At 40.9% G+C, this 24543-nt stretch overlaps 1 protein-coding gene across 1 annotated transcript in view; it reads right to left on the reverse strand.

Annotated features, from left to right (window-relative positions):
* LOC126483709 (rho-associated protein kinase 2) overlaps positions 1–24543 on the reverse strand; it is a 205789-nt gene that overhangs the window by 73291 nt on the left and 107955 nt on the right. The window contains exons 17-18 of the mRNA XM_050106802.1: positions 17226–17462; positions 5456–5616 (exon numbers count right to left, since the gene is read on the reverse strand). Coding sequence (XP_049962759.1) covers positions 5456–5616; positions 17226–17462 — 398 coding nt within the window. The remainder of the gene's footprint in view (positions 1–5455; positions 5617–17225; positions 17463–24543) is intronic.

The following is a 24543-nucleotide window of genomic DNA, read 5'->3' on the forward strand; positions in this document are numbered from 1 at the left end:
AGCATGTGACTTTGGTAATTAACTGACAGGTGTTTGAGCATTTAGCTATGGATGTGGTCTGGCTCTGTACAGCTGCATCAATACTTCCGTGTGCAGGGTGGTAATGGTGACGGCAGAGGCAAATGCACCCCAGTCAGCATCGGTTGCCCAGATGAGTGATGCTGAGGGAGGCACACAATGATCAGAAAATGAACACTGTCTCACAGACCATCATGGACTCTCCAAGGATAGAGGATGAAGACCATGGCTGCAAATTGAAAGGTCAAGGACTGAATAAGATCCGGGTTGGTTGGTTGGTTGATTTGAGGGAGGGGACCAAACAGTGAGGTCATCAGTCCCATCGGATTAGGAAAGGTTGGGGGAGGAAGTCAGCTGTGCCATTTCAAAGGAACCACCCCAGCATTTGCCTGAAGCGGTTTACGGAAATCATGGGAAACCTAAATCAGAATGGCTGGACATGGGTTTGAACTGTTGTCCTGAAAATGAGTTGAATGTGCTAACTCCTGCACCATCTCACTCAGTGTAAGACCCAGATGCTACACCAAACTGTGTTGGGGTACCAGTATTCAAGGGACAAAGATGAGCTCTGCAGGCTAAGTTTAGAAAGCTTTACTACACCAAGTGGTTGCAGTTCCTCCCAACAAAGAGTTGTGGGCACTTAAGTCACCCGAAATGAGGAAGGGTGGGGGCAGCTGAGAAATCACTGCAGACAATGCATTCTGAGGCCCTTCACCATGGAGAGGTAGGTACACACTACAGACAGTAAAATCCAGAGACACCCTCACATGAACAGCCACAACCTCAAAAGTCACACAGAGTGGCATGTGCTTCCCGTAACCTGAATCCAGAATGTACATCCGAACTCCACTCGACACACTGTCATAGTCAGCTCAATTGTTAAATAGCACCGACAGCCACGAAGTGTACAGGTTTGCAATGCTGGGACCCAAGTTTCCCATATGGCAATGCACAAACCATGGGAAATACATAAGAAATGTCATAGCTCAGCCATGTGGTGAAAAAAACTGTGCTGCATGCTATCAGTATCCTGTGGGGTCTTAAAGGGACCAAGAGCACAGGTCACACCCCAGGGTTATCTGCTGCCTGGCAAGGGAACCACTGGAGGTTGTCTCTGTGTCCCTCTTCTCCTTGCAGGTGTTTGCAAGGGCCTGTCTGCCCTAGTTTCAGGGACAGAGGAGGTTCAGGAAGTCCTATGACCATCAACCTTTGGCTACTTCAGCCTTTGGTTGGCATCCAGTTGCAGATCATCAGGATCCTGTGAGGAGAGTGCCCAGAGGGACACATTCCTGGTGAGACACTGGGGGTTGGGGACCGACACCAATGCTCCCTAAACAAGTATGGAGGAAACAGTAAGACGGGGAGGGGGGGGGAGGGGGCAAACCACCGCGAGGTGTATTCTAGTGGCCTAAGGCCATGAGTTAGAAGCCAGGAAGGATGAGGGTACCATTGCTAGAAAGGATGACATTGCAACCATAGCAAACGTCACCATACGAACAGGATACCAATGATCATATTTCTTCTTGGCCTCCGGATAAGTGAGTCACTCAAGTGTCTTGTATTCTTGGATTTTCTTTTCTCTTTGGAAGATAGAGTGGGGAATGTGCTCCCTGCAGTTAACACAGACAGGGGGAGGGGCACAAGGAACGTTCACATGCAACTGCCATCTACAATTCCTGCAGACATGACTGCTGTTAAATGTGAAGACATGTGCCAAAATCTCATGCTTTTGAAGCATCATAGGGAAAAGGGAACACAGGGTACCACACTGCATCGATACACCATCACCTTCAAATTTCCAGGCAACAAGCCGCCTTCAAAGCCCAAGATGAAGGCCCCCAGTATCAATCCAATTGTCCTTTGCTCCCTGACAAAATGCATACCCCGTCACTCTGAACTGGCTAATAACTCCGCCATTTGTCTGTAAAAGATGATGGACTGTACCATACTGACGTTGTTATGAGAGGTGATAGTTACAGGAAAATCACCCAGCTCGTCACAGATGGGCAGCACCCGCGACTGAGCAGGGGATGCCATTTAGTCAGAACTGGACCACTTTTCATTTTCGAAATTGCTGCTACTTCCGCAAACCTGTTCTCAAAGTGTTCAATGAAGAATAATGAATTTGTGGTCAAAAAGAAATCTCCATTGGTGCTAGAGAGATCTAAGTATTGTGCGGAGAATTTCTCCCTTTGTTTCTTAACCCTTTGTTATTCCCATGGCACAGGCATGGAAGGAAACATTGTGGGGCCATATCTCTCTGCATTGTGGCAATCCTTTCCTTCAGAAAAAACTACTTGGGCTGTATGGCCACCAGCAAAAGAAAGTTTGAACTGCTTCACTTGCAAGTCACCCATCTCGATGCCACCTACTCCAAACAGGGGCTCTCCTCACAGGTTCCACATAGTTACAGCAATGGCTCCTGGTCAAGTAACAGTTGCCCATAGACCATGCACCCCAGCTGTGATGGGCACATACTCCCTCGCATATGTGGGTAGTTTCCAGTGCAGATACTATTTGATGACCTGCACCCCCCACCCCACCCCACCCCCAAATATGCTGGTTACCGTGTAGTGTTTACGGTGTATTACTTTTGTCACTTCTGTAAAATTTGGAAGAGGAATGGTAGATCGAATCCAATAATGGGGACCATACATGAAAGGATAAAAAGTTGTATGAAGTTTGGGAAGAGAAAAAAAACCAGTGCCCAAAATCATAATCAAAATCCAAGCACAGTCAGCATCATGAAAACCATCCAATGGAAGTCAAAAGGGAAGAAAGAACAGCAAAACGATATACTTGCAGCAAGGAAGGGAACTGACATTACTAGGGCCGGGACCCCATGTTAACCAAGTAAATACTCATGACAGATGTGAGCTCCCCCTATGGGATTTATAAAGAATGATGTAAGGAACAGGCATTACTCATATATCCCAATAATTGTCAGAACCTTCTTGTTGACCATTTTATGGAGAGGGCATATCAAAGTTGACTACCAGTCCACCTTACTGTTTATATTTAATAAGATTATGTTGCCTTTACACCCTTGAGAGCAGCAATGTGCACTAATTGAAGTAACAGTTCGTACAGACCTCTCTGACATGGGTTACAACGCATTCTGTGCAGTGCCAACATCGTAATCAAAATTCTAGTTCTTCATTTGAAAAGTGTATTTTCTAGCCTGAAATTTTGCAATTAGCATTTGCAAGCAAAGAAACAAGCAACCATTTCAACACTCAGCATTGCAAACAACACAGTGAGCACATGTCTGTAACCCTCTAAAACAGACATGGATGCATTTGAGCTCATGCAAAGACAACTGACAACTGACAGCTGCAGGGCAGTGCTCACAGGAAGGTTCTGTTGATACACAAACTGATTATGTCGATCACTGCTCCAAGTTTTAGAAGCATTCAACACTGGGCTGAAACTGCTATGCCAAACTTTAACACTGCTCATCAAACTCTCAGGCCCTCTGACACAAGTGCATCATTGGTGGGGTTGACCAAGGACCTTCAGCTACAGATGAGTTCCTGGAACAACCGTTTTCCATCCAAGTTAGGAAGGCAGTGAGCAGAGACAATTTGAGCAATGGACCACATTCATCTACTTCAATGCTTGCCTCTTGTTACATGAATTTTGACTTTAGAAAAATTGCCTTGAGTAATCCAGAGCATCTACTGCTTCTCACTTGAGGACAATGTATACAGTACATTAAGGATTCGACCACTGAGAAGTTGAATTGGACAAGGAGTTAAATAACATCAAACAGAATTTAGTAGGACTATCAAAAGTGCTATGAAATAACTAACACGAAATACAGTTAAAATTAAGACAGACGTTGTATTACAAGGAAACAGAAAAAGGAGTAAATTTTCTATAATGCAATCAAATTAGAAACACAAGTACAGACACTTACAGAGTGCCAAGGCTCATTTTAAAAATTAACAAAATATTTTTATATTATAATGGAAAATCTTGCTAGAATATTAATAATAGAAGTGGTATACAATATTTCCAGTCTTGTTTATGTGCCTCTCACCCATTCAACACTTCAACTACACAGTAAGTTATCGCAATTACTCATCCTATTATCAATTATTACAACAAAAGATATTCCAAATTAATTAATGAATGCAGTCTATACAGCAATGTTGTTATATTCTGTACAGAAGGTACATGATCTCTATGAACAGTTACATAAACAGCAGGACATTCAAATGCAATATGATAAATGAGGGGTTTTATAGGAAAAGTGGGACCAAAACTAAAGCACAATTCTGCTTTGTTAAACTTTGGGTAAGATACTAGAAATGACAAACACATTCTTCTATAATAAAACAGAAAAAGCATTAAGAAACTTAAAGTGAAACTGATTATACATTATAAAACAAAGCAGGAAAACTGAGTCTACTAGCACAACTGACTTATGGCAGTAAACCATCTATTTTCAATGGAAAAATGCATAATTTCAAAACTGGCATTGCTTAGAGTTCAACTGAGGGATACATGGTGAAAATTACTAGACTCAAAGCCTAGACAAAGAAATAACTGTAAGGATCGTAAAACAAACTGAGTGGTAGGCTAGGAATGTAACAAAAATGGAATACAACAATGGAAAATCCAGGATGGAATGTAACAATATCGAAAAGGATAGTTCCTGCTCACCATACAGCAGAGATGCTGAGTCGCAAATAGACACAACAAAGAGACTGTCAGAAAATGAACTTTCGGCCCACAAAGCAATCATCAGAGATAGGGAACACACACACACACACACACACACACACACACACACACACACACACACACACACACAAAACTCACACACACATGACCACAGTCTCTGGCTGCTGAGGCTGTGGTATTGCGCACGCGCGTGTGTGTGTGTGTGTGTGTGTGTGTGTGTGTGTGTGTGTGTGTGTGTGTGAGAGAGAGAGAGAGAGAGAGAGAGAGAGAGAGAGAGAGAGAGAGAGAGAGATCTATCTCTGATGAGGGCCTTGTTAGTCGAAAGCTCATTTTCTGAGTCTTTTTGTTATGCCTATCTGCAAATAAGCATCTCCACTGTATGGTGAGTAGCTACTATCCCTAATATTTTTACACAAATGAAACATATGAGTGACACGTCTAGACAGGTGAATGGATAGCACATGGACGTAAGACACACTTTACTGGTTTTGAAGTTATACAGATTTAAGTGACAACCTAATGAGAGGTGGGCAGATGGCATTAACAAACATGCAGGAGCTATATGTATGTGTATAGCTACAAATCATAATGCACAGGAGTCTCAAGGGCCCCTTTTTCCAACAGTTTATGTCAAATGGCTGATAATTATGTAAAAATAACATGAGCAGCAAAGACCAGCCCAAAAATGGTTCTAACACAACAGAACTGGCAATTACATGTAACCAGAGAACAGATATACTGTACACACCTTTTCAACTTCCTGCCGATATTCTCCCTCCAATTTCTGTAACCTCTGCTGGATCTGTCTGTAGTCAACAGAAAGCATAGACATCTGGCGTTCCTTCTCCTGCCACTGTAAATCTGCCTTCTGCCGAGCACTTTTTTCTTCATTCAGCTTTGCCTGTAAAGCTGAAAGGGCGTACAGCAGATCAGTAATTTAGATTTTCGGTTATACAGAATAGAAAATATTACAGCTTAAGTAAAACACAAAGGTTGTTCAAAAAGTATCCGACTTATTTATAAAATCCATCTCTATTCTGCAGCGCCTACACACTTCTCCAAACGCTGCTGCCACTGCTGGAAGCATCGCTGGAAAGCCTCTTTTTGTATGGTGCGCTGCTACTCCATTAAATTCTGCATATGTATTCCCTGTTCTGAAACCTAATTCCTTTCAGAGTCTTTTTCAGTTTACGGAAAAGCCAGATGTCACCTGAAGCTAAATCAGGGGAATAGGGAGGCTGACAAACCACAGCGATGTTGTGTTTGGCTAAAAAACTCTGAATTAATTGAGAACAGTCAGCACATGTACGAGGTGTGGCTAGAAAAAAACCGGACTAGTACTGGTGAAACAATAAAACGAATGCAATAAGGCTGAAAGTCACGTGGCCTGTCATGTGACTCTCGCTCCGCCTACTGCTCGAGTTTCATCCACCTCCTGCACTCAGTCTGCCCGTGGCGTCTGTTTTAAGTGGTTGACGTTTTGTCTGTGCGTCGGAAAATGTTGAGTGTACAGAAAGAACAGTGTGTTAACATCAAATTTTGTTTCAAACTAGGAAAATCTGCAAGTGAAACGTTTGTAATGTTACAACAAGTGTACAGCGATGATTGTTTATCGCGAACACAAGTGTTTGAGTGGTTTAAACGATTTAAAGATGGCCGCGAAGACACCAGTGATGACACTCGCACTGGCAGACCACTGTCAGCAAAAACTGATGCAAACATTGAAAAAATCGGTAAACTTGTTCGACAAGATCGCCGTTTAACAATTAGAGCAGTGTCTGAGTTAACAGGAGTTGACAAGGAAAGTGTTAGGCAGATTCTTCATGAAAGGTTCAACATGAACAAAGTGTGTTCAAAAATGGTTCCAAAGTGTCTCACAATTGAACAGAAGGAACGCCGAAGAATGATTTGTTCTGACATCCTGGAAAACACTGAAAGTGATCCCACCTTCTTACAAAATGTTATTACTTGCGATGAATCATGGTTTTTTTACTTACGATCCCGAAACTAAACGCCAATCGATGCATTGGAAAACTCCTGGTTCTCCACGACAAAAAAGAGCACGAATGTCAAAATCGAAATTCAAGGCAATGACGATCTTTTTTTTTTTTTACATCAAAGGGATTGTGCACATTGATTGGGTACCAGAGGGACAAACAGTGAATCAGCATTACTACATTAGCGTCCAGGCTACCCTACGTGAGCGAGTACGGAGAAAACGGAACGATTTGTGGAGAAAAAAGTCATGGATCCTTCACCAAGACAATGCCTCAGCTCACAGTGCGTTGTCAGTGAAGACGTTTTTGACAAAACACAACATTCCCATCTTATATCATCCACCCTACTCACCTGATTTGGCCCCCTGTGACTTTTTTCTTTTCCCTAAAGTCAAGTCAGCTTTGAAAGGAACTAGATTTGAGACTGTTGAAGCAGTAAAAGAAAAAGCGACGGAAGTAATGTATGGACTTACCGAAAATGATCTGCAGCATTGCTATGAACAGTGGAAAATTCGTATGGAGCGGTGTAGAGACCGAGGAGGAGAGTACATTGAAGGAGATAACATGAAATTGTAAATAAATGTTTTTTCCAGCATCAGTCCGGTTTTTTTCTAGCCGCACCTCGTATAGTCGTGTTGGAGGTGACAACTGCCCACTGCTCACAAGTCCGGCTGTTTGCATCTCACTGCTTCACAGAGACGATGCAGAACCACTTGGTAGTGCTCCTTAATGACATTAGTACCTTCTGGGGTGTACTCATGATGGACTATGCCATTGGAATCAAAGAAGCCAGTCAGCATCATTGTCATATTGCTGCATACCTGTCTCGCTTTTTAGGATCTCGGCGATGATGGTTGCTTCCACTGTGGTAAACTGGAACTTTGTTTCTAGGTCATACCAATAAACCCAGGACTCAGCACTCGTGATCACTGTATTAAGAAAGTTGGGACTACCGTTCGCAGTATGCAGCAGTCCTATGTGACCACTGAAGGAAGTTGTTTCTGCTCAGTTTTTAGCAACTTTGACACAAATTTTGCTGAGATCCTCCTGAAGTTCAAATGTTCCATTAAAATGGAACAAATGGATCCAATACTAATTTCAACCTCATGTGCAAGTGCCCTGATTGTGATTTGTCTGTCCTGCATCACCCGAATCTTTATGCGACCAATAACAACCTAATTTGTGGATGTGAGGGCCTACCTGAACGTGCTTCACTCTTCGCTGATGAGCAGCCATCTTCAAAGTGGCTGAACCACTCTTTTATTTGTGCAGTACCCACTGATATGTCCCCAAATAATTGTCAAACATTGAAGGTTGTTTCTGCTTGAGAACTGCCAAGCTTAAAATAAAATTTGGTGCAATAACATTGTTCCACTTTTTCTGTCATTTTGCCCACAACACACACTCCAATAACTACCATATACATGTGTTCACTTGTCAACAGATAACCAGCAACTGATTGTTTCCGTAGTTAAGGAAAAATCATGCATGTGTGCTATGTACACCAACAAACAGAGAGGGAGTGTGCACCCCAATACCACTGTCAGTTTCAACTGTTAAAAATAAGGTTGCATACTTTTTGAACAACCCCCCGTAGTTCAGTGGTGGTGGTGGTGGTGGTGGTGCAGCGGTGAATCAGCTGTGTTGATAACAAATCCAAAATTTTGGTACAGGGATGGTGCTGCTTGAGAAAGCTACTGTGCTTTACACTTTCATTTGTTGTTTTGAACACCATTCACATCAAACTGCTCACCAATCAAAACAAACATAATACAAAACACACACACACACACACACACACACACACACACACACACACACACACACCCTTGGCCACATTTTCTTGGCTGACCACGTATTCTAAGCATAATGGGTGTGAAGGTTTATGTCAAGGGAAGTGGATGAGAGGAAAAGAAAGTAGGGAGGGGGAGGGACAACTGGAGAGAGAGAGAGAGAGAGAGAGAGAGAGAGAGAGAGAAGTGGGTGAGGGCTGGAAGGGAGAGGCAGCAGTGGAATGGGGATAACAATGCGACCAGTGAAACCAGAATGGCACCAGCAGTAGAGCTACGTGTGGTCCACGACGAAGTTGATTAGAAGGGTGAGACAGAACACAGGAAACAGATTTCAGGGGGCAAAATGTGTGTGTAGACTGATAGTATGAAATGAAGGACACAGGGGAGACCACTGATAAGATGGAAATAGACTGTAGATATTGCTTCTTGGTACTTTTACACCAGAAAAGTCTGTGCACACAGCCTTTATCGCATCTTAATTCTTCCCGTATAGTGGAGATGCTGAGTCACAGACAGGCGCTGAGTCGCAGATAGGCACAACAAAAAAACTGTCAGAAAGTGAGCTATTGGCCAATAAGGCCTTTGTCAAAAATACACACACACACACACATATTTTCTATTGTTTGATTTCATCATCCTTCTCCCTCATTTAAATCAGTGCACCGTCTAAATTTATAGCATTTGTTGCATATCTATACATGCTAATGTCACACAAAATGATTTAATTTTACTGTCTTCTGGTCACAAAGCAAGAGAAAATTAACAAATAAATATATAAACATTATGATTCCACAGCCCTCAGAATTTGATATACTCTCATCCAGCAAACACTAATGAAACTGACAGCAGGAAAGGAGCACACCAGAATTAAAAGAAGTTACCAGTTCCATGCTTGAGGGTGTGAAGCAGAACAGGATGAGAAGAATTAACTTTAGAATGCACGATTTAAATTCTGGAATTAAAAGCATAAAAAAAATTAGTGTATGGATAAATTGATGTAGATCACACAATGAATGAATGGAAGGATTTTGTCAGTTGGTTTGATGTTGTCCTCCATCTTCTCGTACTGAGTGGCCGAAACTAATTATATTGAAATCTTCTGCAATATACTTGCAAAAATCTGACTGTGCATGATAAAGTAAACATTAACAAGGGTTTGGTGGTGATGGAGATAGGGAAATGGAGAACAGAGAAAAACAGAAATGCTGAGAAAAAGAAGTAGATCACAACAGAAGTTACAGGGACTGTTCAAACTGAGGGCATATGAATTGTAGGAAACACACCAAGTTGTGGATCGACTTCCCACAGTGAGTTCTGAAATTCTGATGCCAGGAGGAACATCAATTCACTTGTTTTGTGAAGTACCAACTAAGATCTCAGGTATTATGCGGGAGGGCATGTACTAACCATCAGCACAGATTCTTTACCTGTGTTATTCATTTCTAGACACAGTTTTGTTGCTATTATTCCAATGCAAAAAGTTAAACAGAATTTCACACTGGCAATACGTAAAGTTTTGCAGCCATGAGATTACATTTGGTACAAAAAGAGAATATGTGACAAAGTTTTTGTGTGTTTGTCATAACAATGTGAACACAACAAAGCAAGGCACTGTTACACCAAAAATGCACAAAAGTAAATCTACAATTGATCAATAATGATGTTCCATGGACAAGTGAGTGCTGTCTACTTGTCAAAAATCCATCAAACAAAAATGCAAGACCACAAGAATGTGTGTGGACATATGGACTCTAAAAATAATTACTTATACACTTGGCGATACACTACTGAAAAATACTGCTGTCCCCAACTGCAAAATTGATGTGCCACCTGGTATTAGAATGTAACAACTTGATAAAACATTTTAAAATACAAAAAATTCAAACAGATTCAAACACATTCAAACAAATTCATTAAGAAGCAGCAGCAAAGAGAAATTACTAGAGACAACCAATGTAATTCATTTAACAAAAAGTGTCTATGTGAGATCCAAGCTCGTACTTGGCAGCATTCCAAAAAGATGATCTGTAAGTGACAAACGTATCTCCAAGATAAAATGTGCCACCAAGGAACAGTGTGATTGTCTTGGGCCGGTTTTCATAGACCTGAACAACTTTCTTTGTAAAAACTGACTACAAAAAGACAGGACGCATTTAACTAGATTCGGTCTGTAATATCTGGCAGAAAGTTTACAAAAGTCTGCAAAATCATTGGAAACAAGGGAAATTAGTACAATCTGATCAAGGTGAAAAACCAAGCTGAAAAATCCAAATGCAAGCACTAAATAATAATAATAATAATAATAATAACAATAATAATAATGATAATAATAATGCAGTACAGACTATGCATTCCGAATATAGTCCACAACATGTAAGCCAGCAGAAGGAAAATTACGTGAAAGGACGATATCAGAATATCCAATAGTGTGGTAACAAGAAAATCAGTAAAACACAACCACACATATTATGCCTCGCTGAACATACTAACTAAAAGTCAGATAGGTAATCTGACAAAGGACTATAACTTATCCCATTATTTTTGTAGATCCAAACATACAGGTGGCAAAGTCTTTTTTATTTATTTCTTTATTTATTAATTTACTTGCTTTTTTAAAAAAAAGCTTCTAAAGACTGTAAACAATAAAAGTGCGAGACTATCCTTAACTAAAGAAAATTATTTTGAAAGTGTTGGTTTTATGACAGGTGACTCAAAAGCAATTTGTGTACAGATCACCAGATGAAAAGATTACCACCTTTACGGGGGAAAAAATTTAACTTACTACAAATGAATGTGAAGTGAAATATTGTTATATGTGAAGACTTAAATATTTACATGAGAAAAGTGTCAAAAACGAGGCAAGTTTCTGAAGAATTGCTAATATAGAAAAACATGGAGGCAAAAATGTCTGCACCCACAAGAGTGTCAATCTCAAGTCCAACACTTACTGACAATACTATTACTAATATTTGTAGGGTCACATGTAATTCAAACAGAAGTGTCTGATCATCGTGGGTAGCTGATCTGCTCTTGCATAAATTATGATATACTATCAGAATCAATATTAGAAGGAAACCTACACAACAAGCAAAGTTCAAGAAATCAACTAGGGGTGATGAACTATCCAATCACATATAAAGCAAGCAAGTGAACAAACACTCACACCATTGCTGGACATAGTAAACAACTCTTTCAGAGATTGAATTTTCCCAGAAAAACTGAAGATTGCAAGGGTGTGCCACTGTACAAGAAAGGAGGTAAGGATGACCACCAACAACTCAGTGACATCAGGTTTCTGAAAAACCCTGGAAATACTTACGTATACACTAGTTGTTTATCTGGACAAACAAAGTTCTTGTACCACCTCAGCATGGTTTCAGAAATGGTAAATATACGAAATCAGCATTTGGCAGTCTGACATTTACATTATACAGTCCTTAGGTGGAAAACGTTGTATCTGCAATGTTTCTGTAACTCTCCAAAGCTTTCAACACCACTGCCCATGAAATTCTAATACAAAAATTATGGCACTCCACAGCAAACAGGAGAGTGAATACAATCATACTTACATAACAAGAAATAGTATGTATTGACAGGGAACTCATACCAGTCAGAAACCAAAGCCATCAAATGTGGAGGGTCACAGGGTTCGATAAACGGGCCATTGCTGTTTACTGAGTTTGTAGTGTTAGAGTTGCTGAAGAGAAAGAGATGAAAATATTGTATGCAGATGACATGACAATACTGAACAGTGACAAAAACATGGAACAGTTAGTGTGAAGAGCGCATACAAGGTGTGTGAGAAATGTGTGTGAGAAATGTTTTTTCAAACAATATTGCCCTCTTCGAAGTAAAAATGATCTGTGTCAGTGGAAAACTTGTGCTCTTGATAAAGAATGTTCCCACAGGCCTATTTCAACTTTTCAAAGGTGATGCTCATGGATTCCTTGAGTTTAACAGAAAACTTGATGGCATAACATTGCTCTGAATTCCACTGTTCCATTTTCGTAACACAACAAAAACACAACTTCACTGATAGTGTTCACAAAAATTGCATGATGGCTGTATTGAGCTGAAACTTTTACTGAGCATTTGGAAGGGATCAACATGCTTGTCTACTCAAGCAGAACAACACATCGTCACCAGATCGCCTGCATTGTTGTCGGTCTCATTACTTTTGTCACACATCTCACATTTCTGCAAACTTGATAGCACAATGGCTCATGGAAAATGAGCTGGTTATAAACCTGAAAAGCAGTCTTTGCACATGGATTTAGAGATGGATGACACAAAGCTGGAAGACGAAGAATCCACTTAGGTACTACTGTGGGAAGTGAGCTGAAATGGAAACAGCATATTCTGTGCACAGTATACCATGGACTCTAAATTGCACACACAAAAAAGAGGACTTCTGAAACATATAGAAACTACTTCAAACATCTAGACATATCTAGACATCGAACTTTTACATCTTTGTAAATATATCTATTGAAATGATGTGGAACAAGTCATGTATAGGATATGTATATGTGACAAGTGTTAACATTAATGAGCACATAATTATTTTTAGTCCTATTCGTGCAACTGCACTTAATTTTTTTTACTTTTATTTTACTGCCTACCAGTTTTTAAGTAGTTCTGCTTAATATACATTTGGGAGAGTTTGTACAGTTTCCAGATAGTACATATGTCTTAAGACCAACCTGTTACAAAGATAAGGACAAAAGAAATCATCAATACTGTGTCCCAAATAATTATTATATGGCTGCCTGCAAACAGACACTCATAATTCCAAGGAAGCAGGGTAGAATATTCAGTTCTGTACACCAAATGGAGTAACAACAAGGACAAGTGTAACACATGAGCAGGAGTCACTGAACATTTCACAATGTTACACATTTTGCTGTATATACACTGACAATAAGTGAAACTAAAATGGATATATTAGGAAAACTATTGCGGAAACTATTGAATCATGAGACAAAATTTCTGGCCATCACTTACCATCAACAGGTGAAATACTTAATATTGCCAAGAACCACATATAATAACACACACAATATCATTAGCTGTAGGAACTATTAATTCAGAAGGTTAGTGTCATGTACATTCATATGCACTTATTAGCAGCAGAATTTCACCTTGTAAATGTAGGTACTGGCCACTGATTATGTCTTTTAATTTAATAAGCAAATTATAAGCTTTAAGCAGGTAAATTTTGTAACTTGTCTTTTCACATCATTGCTAGTTCCATAAACAAATCACCACTGTAACATATTTTACATATTTTCACTCACTTGTGGCATAACAATTTAGATGATCATGAACATAAGAGAAATTAGGGCTTGAAGGAAGCATACAGACAGTTGTTCTTCCCTTACGCTATTTACAAGTGGAACGAAAACGAAATGACTTTGAGTAGTACATGGCATCATGCGCCATGCATCTTATGGTGGCTGAAGGAGTATGTATACAGATGCAGATGTAGTGCAATAAAGTATGTACTACACAACACTGAGTCAATGAGAATAATATCTAATTTTCATCCATTATTATACAATACATGAAAAATTTCTCCACTATCAAGTCATAACTTAACTTTTCTATGCACCCTAATACACAATTTGTGCATCAGAAAGCTTCTGACAATGAAGGCAAAGTATAGTTCTGACAGGTAAAAGAAATCAGTGAGTTACTCAGGGTGTCTTTCTTCAATTTCAGTCCCTAGCTATCAATCAGGCAGTTAGATAATTTGGATAATTCTGCATGGAAAAGGCATTCAAAGAAAAATTTTTATGCTATTCTACTGTTGCTTTAGTAATTCACCAATAAAATTCTTTAAAGAATCAAACTCCAATGTACGAGAAATCTACTTTACAAGTGAGATAATGCGTTAAATATTTGATGTTAAGCATGTAAGTGAGAAAAAGTTTAGAACAGGTTTGAAATTATATTTAAAGTTAACTGCAACTCACCAAGTGCCCTCATTCTCAAATAATGGATGAATATAGTCTGGGTGTCTGTGTGCTGGGAGTTAAACTGCCTCTAGACATACTATTTCTAATTGTGATACTTTGTTAAGGTACTAAACCTTTAACATAAGATTATAAGTCTAAATGAGTAGATTATGACAGCATTTTAAATTTTTTAATTTGGTAAACAGTTAGATGAAATATTGAAAACCAAATTTTTGTTGCCCCTGGACGTCATGAGATAGGCAACCTGAAGCTGTGGCCAGATGACCATGCACAGGGTTAGTCATTTAGCAATACCGACATGTCTTTAGGATCCACATACATGATTTTAGGATCCCAGAGTACAGCTGACAGCATAAACAGTTGGATGCTATATTGTAGTGCCTGTTTGTTTAGAAGTACAATGCAATGTTCGTTTGGACATGCATGCATCCATGTCCAAAGGAACAGCTGTTTTGTAATACATTAAATGTATTTGCAGTTGCAAATACAGTCAACCATCAGATTTTTAATGGAATGACAACAATGAAAATTTGTGCCAGACCAGTACTTGAACCCAGATTTCCTGCTTATGTTGAGCAGTCACTTTACCATTAGGCTACCCAAACGTGACTCGAGGCTAGATCCAAATTTCCACATGTCACACACCATATGTCTACAGTCTGCACTTATACATTCATTATATATACTCCCATACAGGGGAGATGTCTTAAGTGAAAGTTGCTTGCCCAGTATTGGTGGATAAATACAATATTGACAATATTGCAGTGCCTGTGTCCTTCAGAGGTATGAGTCAATGTTTCTTCATACATGCATGCATGCAAGCAAGCACTAAGCTTTCGGTTTCCCACAGTTGCAATGGCAAATACATTTCATGTATTTCAAAATGTCTGTTAGTCACCGCAGTGCCTCTTCGGAAGGAACACTGCTTCGTGCTTCTGAACAACACAGGCGCTGCAATATCGTATTTAACTGCCAATTCCATTCAAGCAACTTTCTAATAAATGTCTTCCCCTGTATAGGAATACACATAATGAACACATGAGTGCACGTTGCAGACATATGGCTGACGATGTATGGAAGTTTCAGTCTGGCTGTAAGTCATGCTCTGAGAGCCTAATGGTAAGGTAACTGCTTGCAATAAGCGGGAAATTCATGTTCGAGCCCTGGTCCAGTACACATTTTCACTGTCATCATTCCATTACACAGCTGATAATTGTCCATGTTCGCAACTGTGAATACAATTCATGTCAACAGTTTGAAGTGTTTAGCTGAGCTATACTTTCAAGATAGAAACAGTGGCTGTTAAAGTGTGTGTTGTAAATAACAGACTTAAATGGCAATATAAAATAATACGTCATACCTTTGAATATACAGTCCATTTTTCCTGATGCAATAGGAAAAGACAAAATTACTACATTAATTTTTTGTTTTTGCCACTGTTGATAATAAGAGTTCTGTTTTAATTTTCTAAAAGTTTACAATTCTACATAATAACTACTAAGGTAAATTAATTTGCAAGACTGGGCTGTAATGAATAACGTTGGATTCAGTACAAAAGATAATTCATATTCATGATCATAAGAGTACAAGATATATCAGGTATTTGCCTACAAAATTATTCTGAATTATTGCAGTCATTTCTTGATGTAAAATATTTTTTTACGATCTTTCAAATTGTTTAGGAACCAAGACAATTTCAACGAATACTGCACATCTCATACAACCTCTTCTCTGCTGTCTGTTACTTCTCCCGTTACTACATTGACCTTACACCAAAATATTTAGTAATGGCACAGAGATACATACTCCCCACTCCCTCTCCCCCTCCCCCTCCCCCTTCCCACCTCCAACTCCAACTCCATCTCCAACTCCCTCTCCCTCCCCCTCCCCCCAGACTACCCAATTACCTTGAGTATATTAATTTCTAGTATTCCACTCCATGTTCATCTTCTTCCTAATAACTCTCTTCTGTGCAATCCTCATCCAGATATGAATTACTAAATGTCTACTGGATTTACTTTTCTCTCTTTAATTGAAGGTTTCTATTGCCTGCTCTATCCCACATCCCAAAGGTTCTCTTCACAAGTTGAGTGACTGCATAAAAACAATCTTCATTCCCACAACAGTCTTTGGTGGTGGTGGTAAGTTCCTATGGGACCAAACTGCTTAGGTTGTCGGTTCCTAGGCTTACAAACTACTTACTCTAACTTAAACTAACTTAAACTAAGGACAAAACACACACACACACACACACACACACACACACACACACACACACACACCTTCCTGAGGGAGGACTCAAACCTCCAACGGGGGGAAGCCGCACGAACTGTGGTAAGGTGCCTCAGACCATGCGGCTACCCGTGCAGCAATAGTCTTTCAAGCCCTTGATAGAATATGAGAGATTCGTTAGAAGTCTTTGGCCACCATAGTATTTTGTATTCAAAATTTTGGCAATGGATTAGACTACCCAAGAAGCTAGGTCCTCAATCATTATGAAAGAATATGCTGCAGAATTTCCTCAAAAGCTTAAGTTATATTAAATGATATCCACAAACCATCAGCACATATAGAATGAGTCCAAATCAGAATTCAATTTACTATATGATTAGAGTGGAGAATATATTTATATTCTATGGCACAACTTGAAATATTTTCCCCACATTAAAATGTATCTCAAGTTGTGCTGCTAATTTTCCTATTATATTTTTCAAGAAATGAATATGAAGGCCTGGCAGAGCTAATCTCACCTTTGACGACTTCTATGTTTGCTTCCTCTTTGCTCAGAAGACGACTTCGCTCTGTTTCTTCATGTGCTCTAACTTCTTGTTGATACCGGTTCTGAGCTGCTTTAAGTTCTAATTCCAAGGATGCACATTCCTTCTCCAGGCTTGAGATTTTTTCAACCATTTGACGATTGTCATCTGTGAGTTTATTCTCTCTCTGCTGAGCTCGTTCAAGTTCACCATGCATTGACTGCAGACGACCTGAAACAAAACAAAAATTCAGTAACTAATGTATTATAAAAACAAACTGTGGTATTTACACAACCACTCACATCACATGGATTCAATACGAATTTTCTTTCTTTTCAGAAAAGATTTATAGTATCTGGCAGGCTAATGGTACTTCAGTGGCAGCACAAAACACACACATCAATAGAGGTGCATCAAATAGATAAATCCTAAAAATACATCACTGCTTTTTAAATGGCAAAATTCACAACAACACATAGTTCATCACAAATATAGTGAGATTCTCAATACATATAGGATAACTATAATGAAGAAGAACTAAGCAGTCTACTCGTCATGCTACAGCAGCTTTCAGCATAGTGGCAAATTGAAAGCAAGCATATTCATGGCCACATATGCTTCAGCATGCAAACTGAACAATAAATTAAAAGTTTGAATTAAGTAACTGAAGTTTCCATTTTTCACATACAAGCCACTGAAGGGCAGAAATGATAAGTGATTAAAGACTTTTCACTGAAATAAAGAAGTTTCCCTATGTCCTGTAAGGATACATTTTTAGATGTAGAAGACTGTGTTCTTCATTATCATGGATGCAATACTAATGTGACATGTTGGGTGAAATGCTCTCTGAAACACATCAATGATGAGCTTCAAATAAAAATATGTGATTTATGTTAATTGTTCAGAAACTAGAGATGATTAGTGAGTAAAGTTAACAAATAGGTATTGCAGCACTCATTATTAAACAATAGGGCTATAAGATTAATAGATAGTCACTGGCACAACAGTTTCAGCTAATAGCAGCAGCAAAGAGATTCCACTGTTTCTGATGATTAAACTATCTTTTAATAGCAATTTCTCTGAGTAAAAAGCCGTCTTTCAGACTTGCAGCTTAAGTGTAGCAATAATTCAAAATAAGGACATTTAAACCAATGACTGGATTTGTTCTTGGCAATCTTTGATACTGCTGACATCTTCCCGACCCTTCAGCCCTTCCCTAAGGATGTCACAGGCTAGGAACCTCTTTGAATGTAGTCTCATCCCTTTGGAGTGCAGTGTGATTGCAATTTTTGAGATCCTAAGCAGCAAAGGGTGCTCATGCTTTTTCAATGCTCCCGTTTCACAGCTCTCCTGCGGCGTGATGACAGAGGGGTAGGACATTGACACATGCATGAATAAAACAGCAAAGGGTACTCTAAGACATCCCCTCCCAGTTCAGTAAAACCCTTGGTGGCACCAGTCCACATATATCAAGAATTTTAAGTGTGTGCCTTTACAGAGAAAACTTTTGAAGTAGTCGCAGGCACGCAATTGGCATCGGAGGTGTGTAAAATGGTTGACTACCTGCAGGGGCCTAGGGCTACTTCTCCGGTTTTCTCTGTACAGGTACATTTTTAAATTCTCAATGAATGTGCATGGGTGCCATGGTGAGTTTTGCTGAACTGGGGAGTCTTAGAATGACCCTTTGCCATTTTACTATGCAGGTGTCAATGTCGCACCTCTTCATGACCCTGTCAAATGAGAGCGTGAAACTGGAGCACTACAAAGCATAAGCACCCTTTGCTGCTTCAGGTCACTTTCAAATTTTGTCAAATGATTTTTGAATGGTCCCTTGTGGTTCCATACAGCAGACCAAAAGGGGTGATTTCATTGACCACTTTATGCCACTCCCTGAGGCCTTTTGTGTCTAATCTGAGTAGTGCTGTGTCTGAAATGTTTTTCTGGGCCATTCTTGAGAAAACTGTGAGATTTCAACACTGGGAGTCCGTCCTCCAGCATAGAAGCATCAAAAGAGGGGTGAAATGTTGGTAAGAGCAGCTGTGGTGACCTTCCCATTGAGTGACACATTCACGGTGGCACTGAGCAGAATTGTGGTGAAATTTGGTGCCCGCGTCACATCCTTAACCCACTTGCCACATCACGTGAAACTCCACCCTCTCGCCTTTCCTTCATGTGTCAACATCTTGCTGTTTGAAGCATTGTCAAACACGAGGGTGACATTGCAGAACAATCAAGCTGTTGCAGCCACCTTTGAGCCAAATTTCAAACTTCTGCAATACAATGAGATACAACTACAGGATTCTGAAAAGTGATCCTTTAACTCTGTTGTGCGGTGTATAATTGAGCTAATTGGAAAGTTTGGATGATAGGAAACTATTCACTGTTAACAAAAATTGTGAAAAGTGAATAAAAAAAAATGCCCTTCCATCTGATAACAGCACTGCTCACAGACAACTGCCAACATGTCAAAATAAATACTCCAGGTAAAAAATTAGTCACCTCCCCCAGCACATATCACAATACTGTGTAACACTGCATATATCCTTAACAACAGTCTCAGCTTGGTGAGGAATAAGAGTCCACAAGCTTTTTCAGATACGATGTATCCAGCTGAAAGCACTCATTGATGATTTGATCCCATAGAACTACCAAATCGTAGGGATGTTGACTGCTATGTTTCACCCACTGTTAAAAACAGTCCCAGGCATTTTTTTCAAGATTAAGAATGAATGATCTAGCAGGCCAATGGAGGTGTGTCAGCGTTCATCAAATCAAGAATATATGTGGGCAATCCTGCAAAATAGCTGTCATCATCTCAGGAAATGGGAGTGTAGACAGTATCATGAACATGGAGAAGAACAAGCAATACTTGGACACCAGGAATGTTGAAATAAACACCCTTATTAATGTTCACAGTAGCCTGAATAAGTGGCTATGAAAAACACTCCAAAAACCTCACAGAACCATGTACAGCTGTCAGTCTCTGTTGGAAAAGGAGACTATCAAGTCATGTATTTAGCTTTTTGTTGTTGTTTTCAGGGTTGAATTCTCACATTAGTGGTGTTAGGATGGACAGGGTGTGTGTACGCTGAGTGCGGATGCAGGAGGAGCTGGCTATAGGACACGAGCAGCTGAGGAAATGGTGTGTCACTTGGGACCCGCAGGTGTTACTTGTTTTGGTCACAGGCTCTGTTTTCTAGGCACCTTCCAGCACACCCGACAAAGGTTTCCTACACTCACTGCAGGGTGAGTGGCAAGTTGTTACACAGCCGCGTCACTTGAGGCGATAGGTCAATGTGGAGGCTCGCCATCCATTCACACTGTAAAAGGACGGAGGGCTGCTCCTTCAGTAGGTCCGAGGAAGCACACTGGGGGAGAATTTACTTGGTATTGAAAACTTCAATGTTAGGCACATTAAGGAGTCCCTTAGGGAAATAGCATCCAGGGCTGGTAAGAATTCCAATGTGCGCAAGCTGTGTGCGCCAAGGGCCTCAACCAAGATGTGGGTGACGATGACGATGATGATTTGGATTGAGGGGGTGCTCAACATCATGGTCATCAGTGCCCTGACAAAAAGTCAGCATGCAAATCTCATGGGTGGGGCGAAGGCTGTTCCCACATGTGGAGCGGTTTATGATGTATTAAAATCTACCGTCCCTCCCCATCAATTTAGGAATGAGGCCCGACAGTTCACAAAATTTCACCACCCTTGTAACACCGGAATCGGTATCTGCGAGAATGGTTGGCAGAAGTGCAGCGAGAATGAGGGCTGCCCTAATGTCAGTATATAGGGTACACAATGCCATAATATACTGAACTGAAAGTGGCACGCCGCAAACTTCACAGAGTGGTGGATTCTTCTCCCACAGGAGGAGGAAGCCATGTGTTAAAGGGATATGCCCCATGCACAGTCTGATAAACAGAACCTCCTTCCAACGACAAAGCTGATATGAGGTCTGCCAAGCCTTTGTGGTCGATTTGAGCGACCACAGTTTGTTGTCTGTCATCAGCAACCAATCAGTCTCCCACTAACGCTTGATGTCTGTCAGAAAATGAGACGATGGTGTGAAACAGGGCGGAGACATTGATGGACATCCCAACGTGCTTCCTTGGTGGCTTTGTCAGCCATGTCGTTGCCCTGTATCCAAATTGGCCGAGTACCCAGCAAAAGATCACCTCCTTGCCACGGTGTTGGAACCAGTGTAAGGAGTCATGGATCAGCTGAATCAGTGGGTCTAGTGGATACATTTGGTGAAGTGCTTGCAATGACTAAGAGAGTCGGAACAGACAAGAAACCTTGTACGGTGATGTCTGTGAACACTCTCCAGTGCCATCCGAATGCCATATAATTCCACATTATAATATGTAAATTGTTCCGGAAGATGCACTTTAAAAACACTATCAGGGAAAATAGCAGAACAACCAAGAGAGACCTCTTGCTGGGATTGATCTGTGTAAACAACAGTACATACTTAAAATGGACGAAAACAAAATCCTAAAAACAAAATATGGAGTGAAAGTTTTCTTGTATTGTGTCAAGCTTAAAATCACTTTGGGCCTCCAAAGAAAGGCGGCAATGAGTTACATCCCTGGCTGTGTATTTTGATGCCTAAGAGATCCAGATCCTTGAGACAATCTGTAGCACATATACCAAATGGTTTGGTCGCAAGGGGCTGATTCCTGAACAGCCATTCAAAGGTGGGTTGGACCACAGAACTAAATGTCAATGACTGAGGTGTCACTGAGATTTTCAGCACCTGTCAAGCCAAAAGGATACATCATCGAATCCAGAGTGGTGGTTCACCAGCCTCTGCACACAGACTCAGTCAATATCCGAATGCCCTCATGATGGACAGCATCTAACATCTTGAGGTAGGAAGGACGGGTCAATCCATAGACCATGCTGCTGTAATCTAAGCCTGATTGAACAAATGCCCTATAAAACTGTAGGAGGCAAGACCTTTCAGCTCCCCATGTTTTTCTGCTAAGGCATTTCAAAATATTCTATGACTGGAAGCCCTTTGTTCGTAGGTCTTTCAGGTGTGGGAGCCAAGTTAATTTCAAGTCAAATAATAAACCCAAAAAGTGCAGTGTCTTGAAAATGTAAAATAATGTCCCCATTATGAGCACTGGTTGGTTAAAACTCCGACGAGCATGTTTAAAATTGACACACGTAGTTTCCCGGGTGAGAACTGAAAACCAGTTGTCTTGGTCCAGGTTTCCAGCTTCCGAATGGCCAACTGCAGCTGCCTTGTGGTCGTTGTAAGATCAGAGGAACAGTAGAAGATTGCAGAGTCATCCACAAACAAAGAGAATTTGACAGGGCTCCTGACTGCGGAGGAAACACCACTGATAGCAATGGCAAACAATGTGACACTGAGGACACTGCCCAGGGGGACTCCATTCTCCTGAACATAGCAGACATGGCATTACCCAAGTGTTTTCGAAAACGCTAGTCCTCAAGAGAGGATCGGATAAGAAGCGACAGGCATCCACATAGTCCCCAATCACGAAGTTGGCGGAGGATGGTGTACCTCCAAGTAGTGTTTTTTAACACAAACCAAATGGTTTTGGCATAAGAAGGACTCCTCTATTGCCACCTCCAGCAGGATTAAGTTGTCAAGGGTGGAACGGCAGTGCCTGAAACCGCACTGGGAGCAAATCAGGTGACCTGGAAATTCGAGTAACCAGATGAGGCAGTGGTTGACCCTGCGTTTAAGAGTTTTAGCCATACAACTGGTAATGGCGACACTCTGGAAACTGTTAGAGGCACTACGGTCCTTGCCTGATTTCCATAATGGATTTAAATTACCTCCTTCTAAGTCATGGGGTGCTGTCCAACAAACCAGATCTGATTGAAACAAGAGAGGAGCTGTCCTTTCGCTTCAGGGCACAGATGACGAAGCATGGCATAATGGATCTCATCATCAGGTCTTGGAGCACTGTCCCTGGCCGCAGACAAAGCTGATTCCAGTTCCCACATGGAGAATGGAAGGTTGTAGACTTCCTCATTATGCGAGACGAAATTGAGTTCCCTCATGTCTGCAGTCCTACGGAACACCTGAAAAGCAGGAGCGTGTCTGGATGATGTAGTAACAGTAACGCGTTCAGCAAAAACCTGAGCCACGTCTTCTGGTGTGTCCACCAAGACCCCATCACTTGACAAGGCCGTAAGGGAACGGAGGATGTGTGCTACCCTTTGCCTGAAATCTGTCTTATTGATTCCCAAACTAGTACACTGGAAGTGGACCAATTAATGGATGTCATGAATTCCTTCCAGGAAGCCCTCTTCCGTTCTTTTATCACTCGCCTTGCATGTGCTCTCGCAGATCTGAAGGCATGAAGATTGTCTGTATTGGACAGTGTTTGAAGTTCCGAAGAGCTGTTCATCTGGCTGTGATTGCCAATCGACAGTCATCATTCCACCAAGGTACGACCATTGTCTGAGATGGTTACTAGACCTAGCAATGGACTTTGCGGGAGCTCATTGCATATCAAAAGTGATATGGGCCACTGTCTCCTGTGCACAATCCTTTTGTTCAAAATTAGCTTGTCGACTGTACTGTAACCAATTTGCCCTTTGTATCATCTGTCTGTGTGGTCTCCTGTCAACCACCATCCTAGCCGGCAGATGGAACCACACTGGGAAGTAGTCACTAGAATGTAAATTTCGAGCCACTTAGCCACTTCCAACTGAACTGAGTCTGCAAAGCTGGAGAACAAAAACGAAGGTCAATGGCTGAGAAAGACCCTGAAGCTGTGGAGAAGGGTGTCATCTGACCCGCATTCAGAAGGCAGATATTCTCTGAATGAACAAGTCACTCATTCATCCGATTCCTGGAGCAAGTGGTGGCCGAGCCCCACAGCACATTGTGTGCATTGAAGACCCCCACAAGGAGGAATGGACATGGAAGTGTCCAGAAGAGTTCTGCCAGTGCATCTGCATCCAAAGCGTCATTAGGGGGAAGGTACATAGAACACACTGTGATATTAAAGGGTGCAACACCTTTCATAGCAATTGTTTGGATGGCCATGATAAGAGGGACAGGAGAGGAGTGACATCTGTCATCAATGAACCAGCCACTCACCCTTTAGCCCTCTCTCCAGTAGTATTGTCCTTCCCGTATGTATGGTAGCCCTGTAATACAAGTGTGTTGGTGACTTGAAGATGCGTTTCTTGTAAGCAGATGCAGAATGGTTTCTCCTGGACCAGCAGCTGCAATTCTTCCAGCGTGAGTGATATCTATTCAAATTCCACTGCAACACAGTGCAAGTCCCTGTGGAAGCCATTTGTTATCGATGGTTGTTCTTT

Source organism: Schistocerca serialis, chromosome 6 (genome assembly GCF_023864345.2).
Source record: "Schistocerca serialis cubense isolate TAMUIC-IGC-003099 chromosome 6, iqSchSeri2.2, whole genome shotgun sequence".
Taxonomy (NCBI): domain Eukaryota; kingdom Metazoa; phylum Arthropoda; class Insecta; order Orthoptera; family Acrididae; genus Schistocerca; species Schistocerca serialis.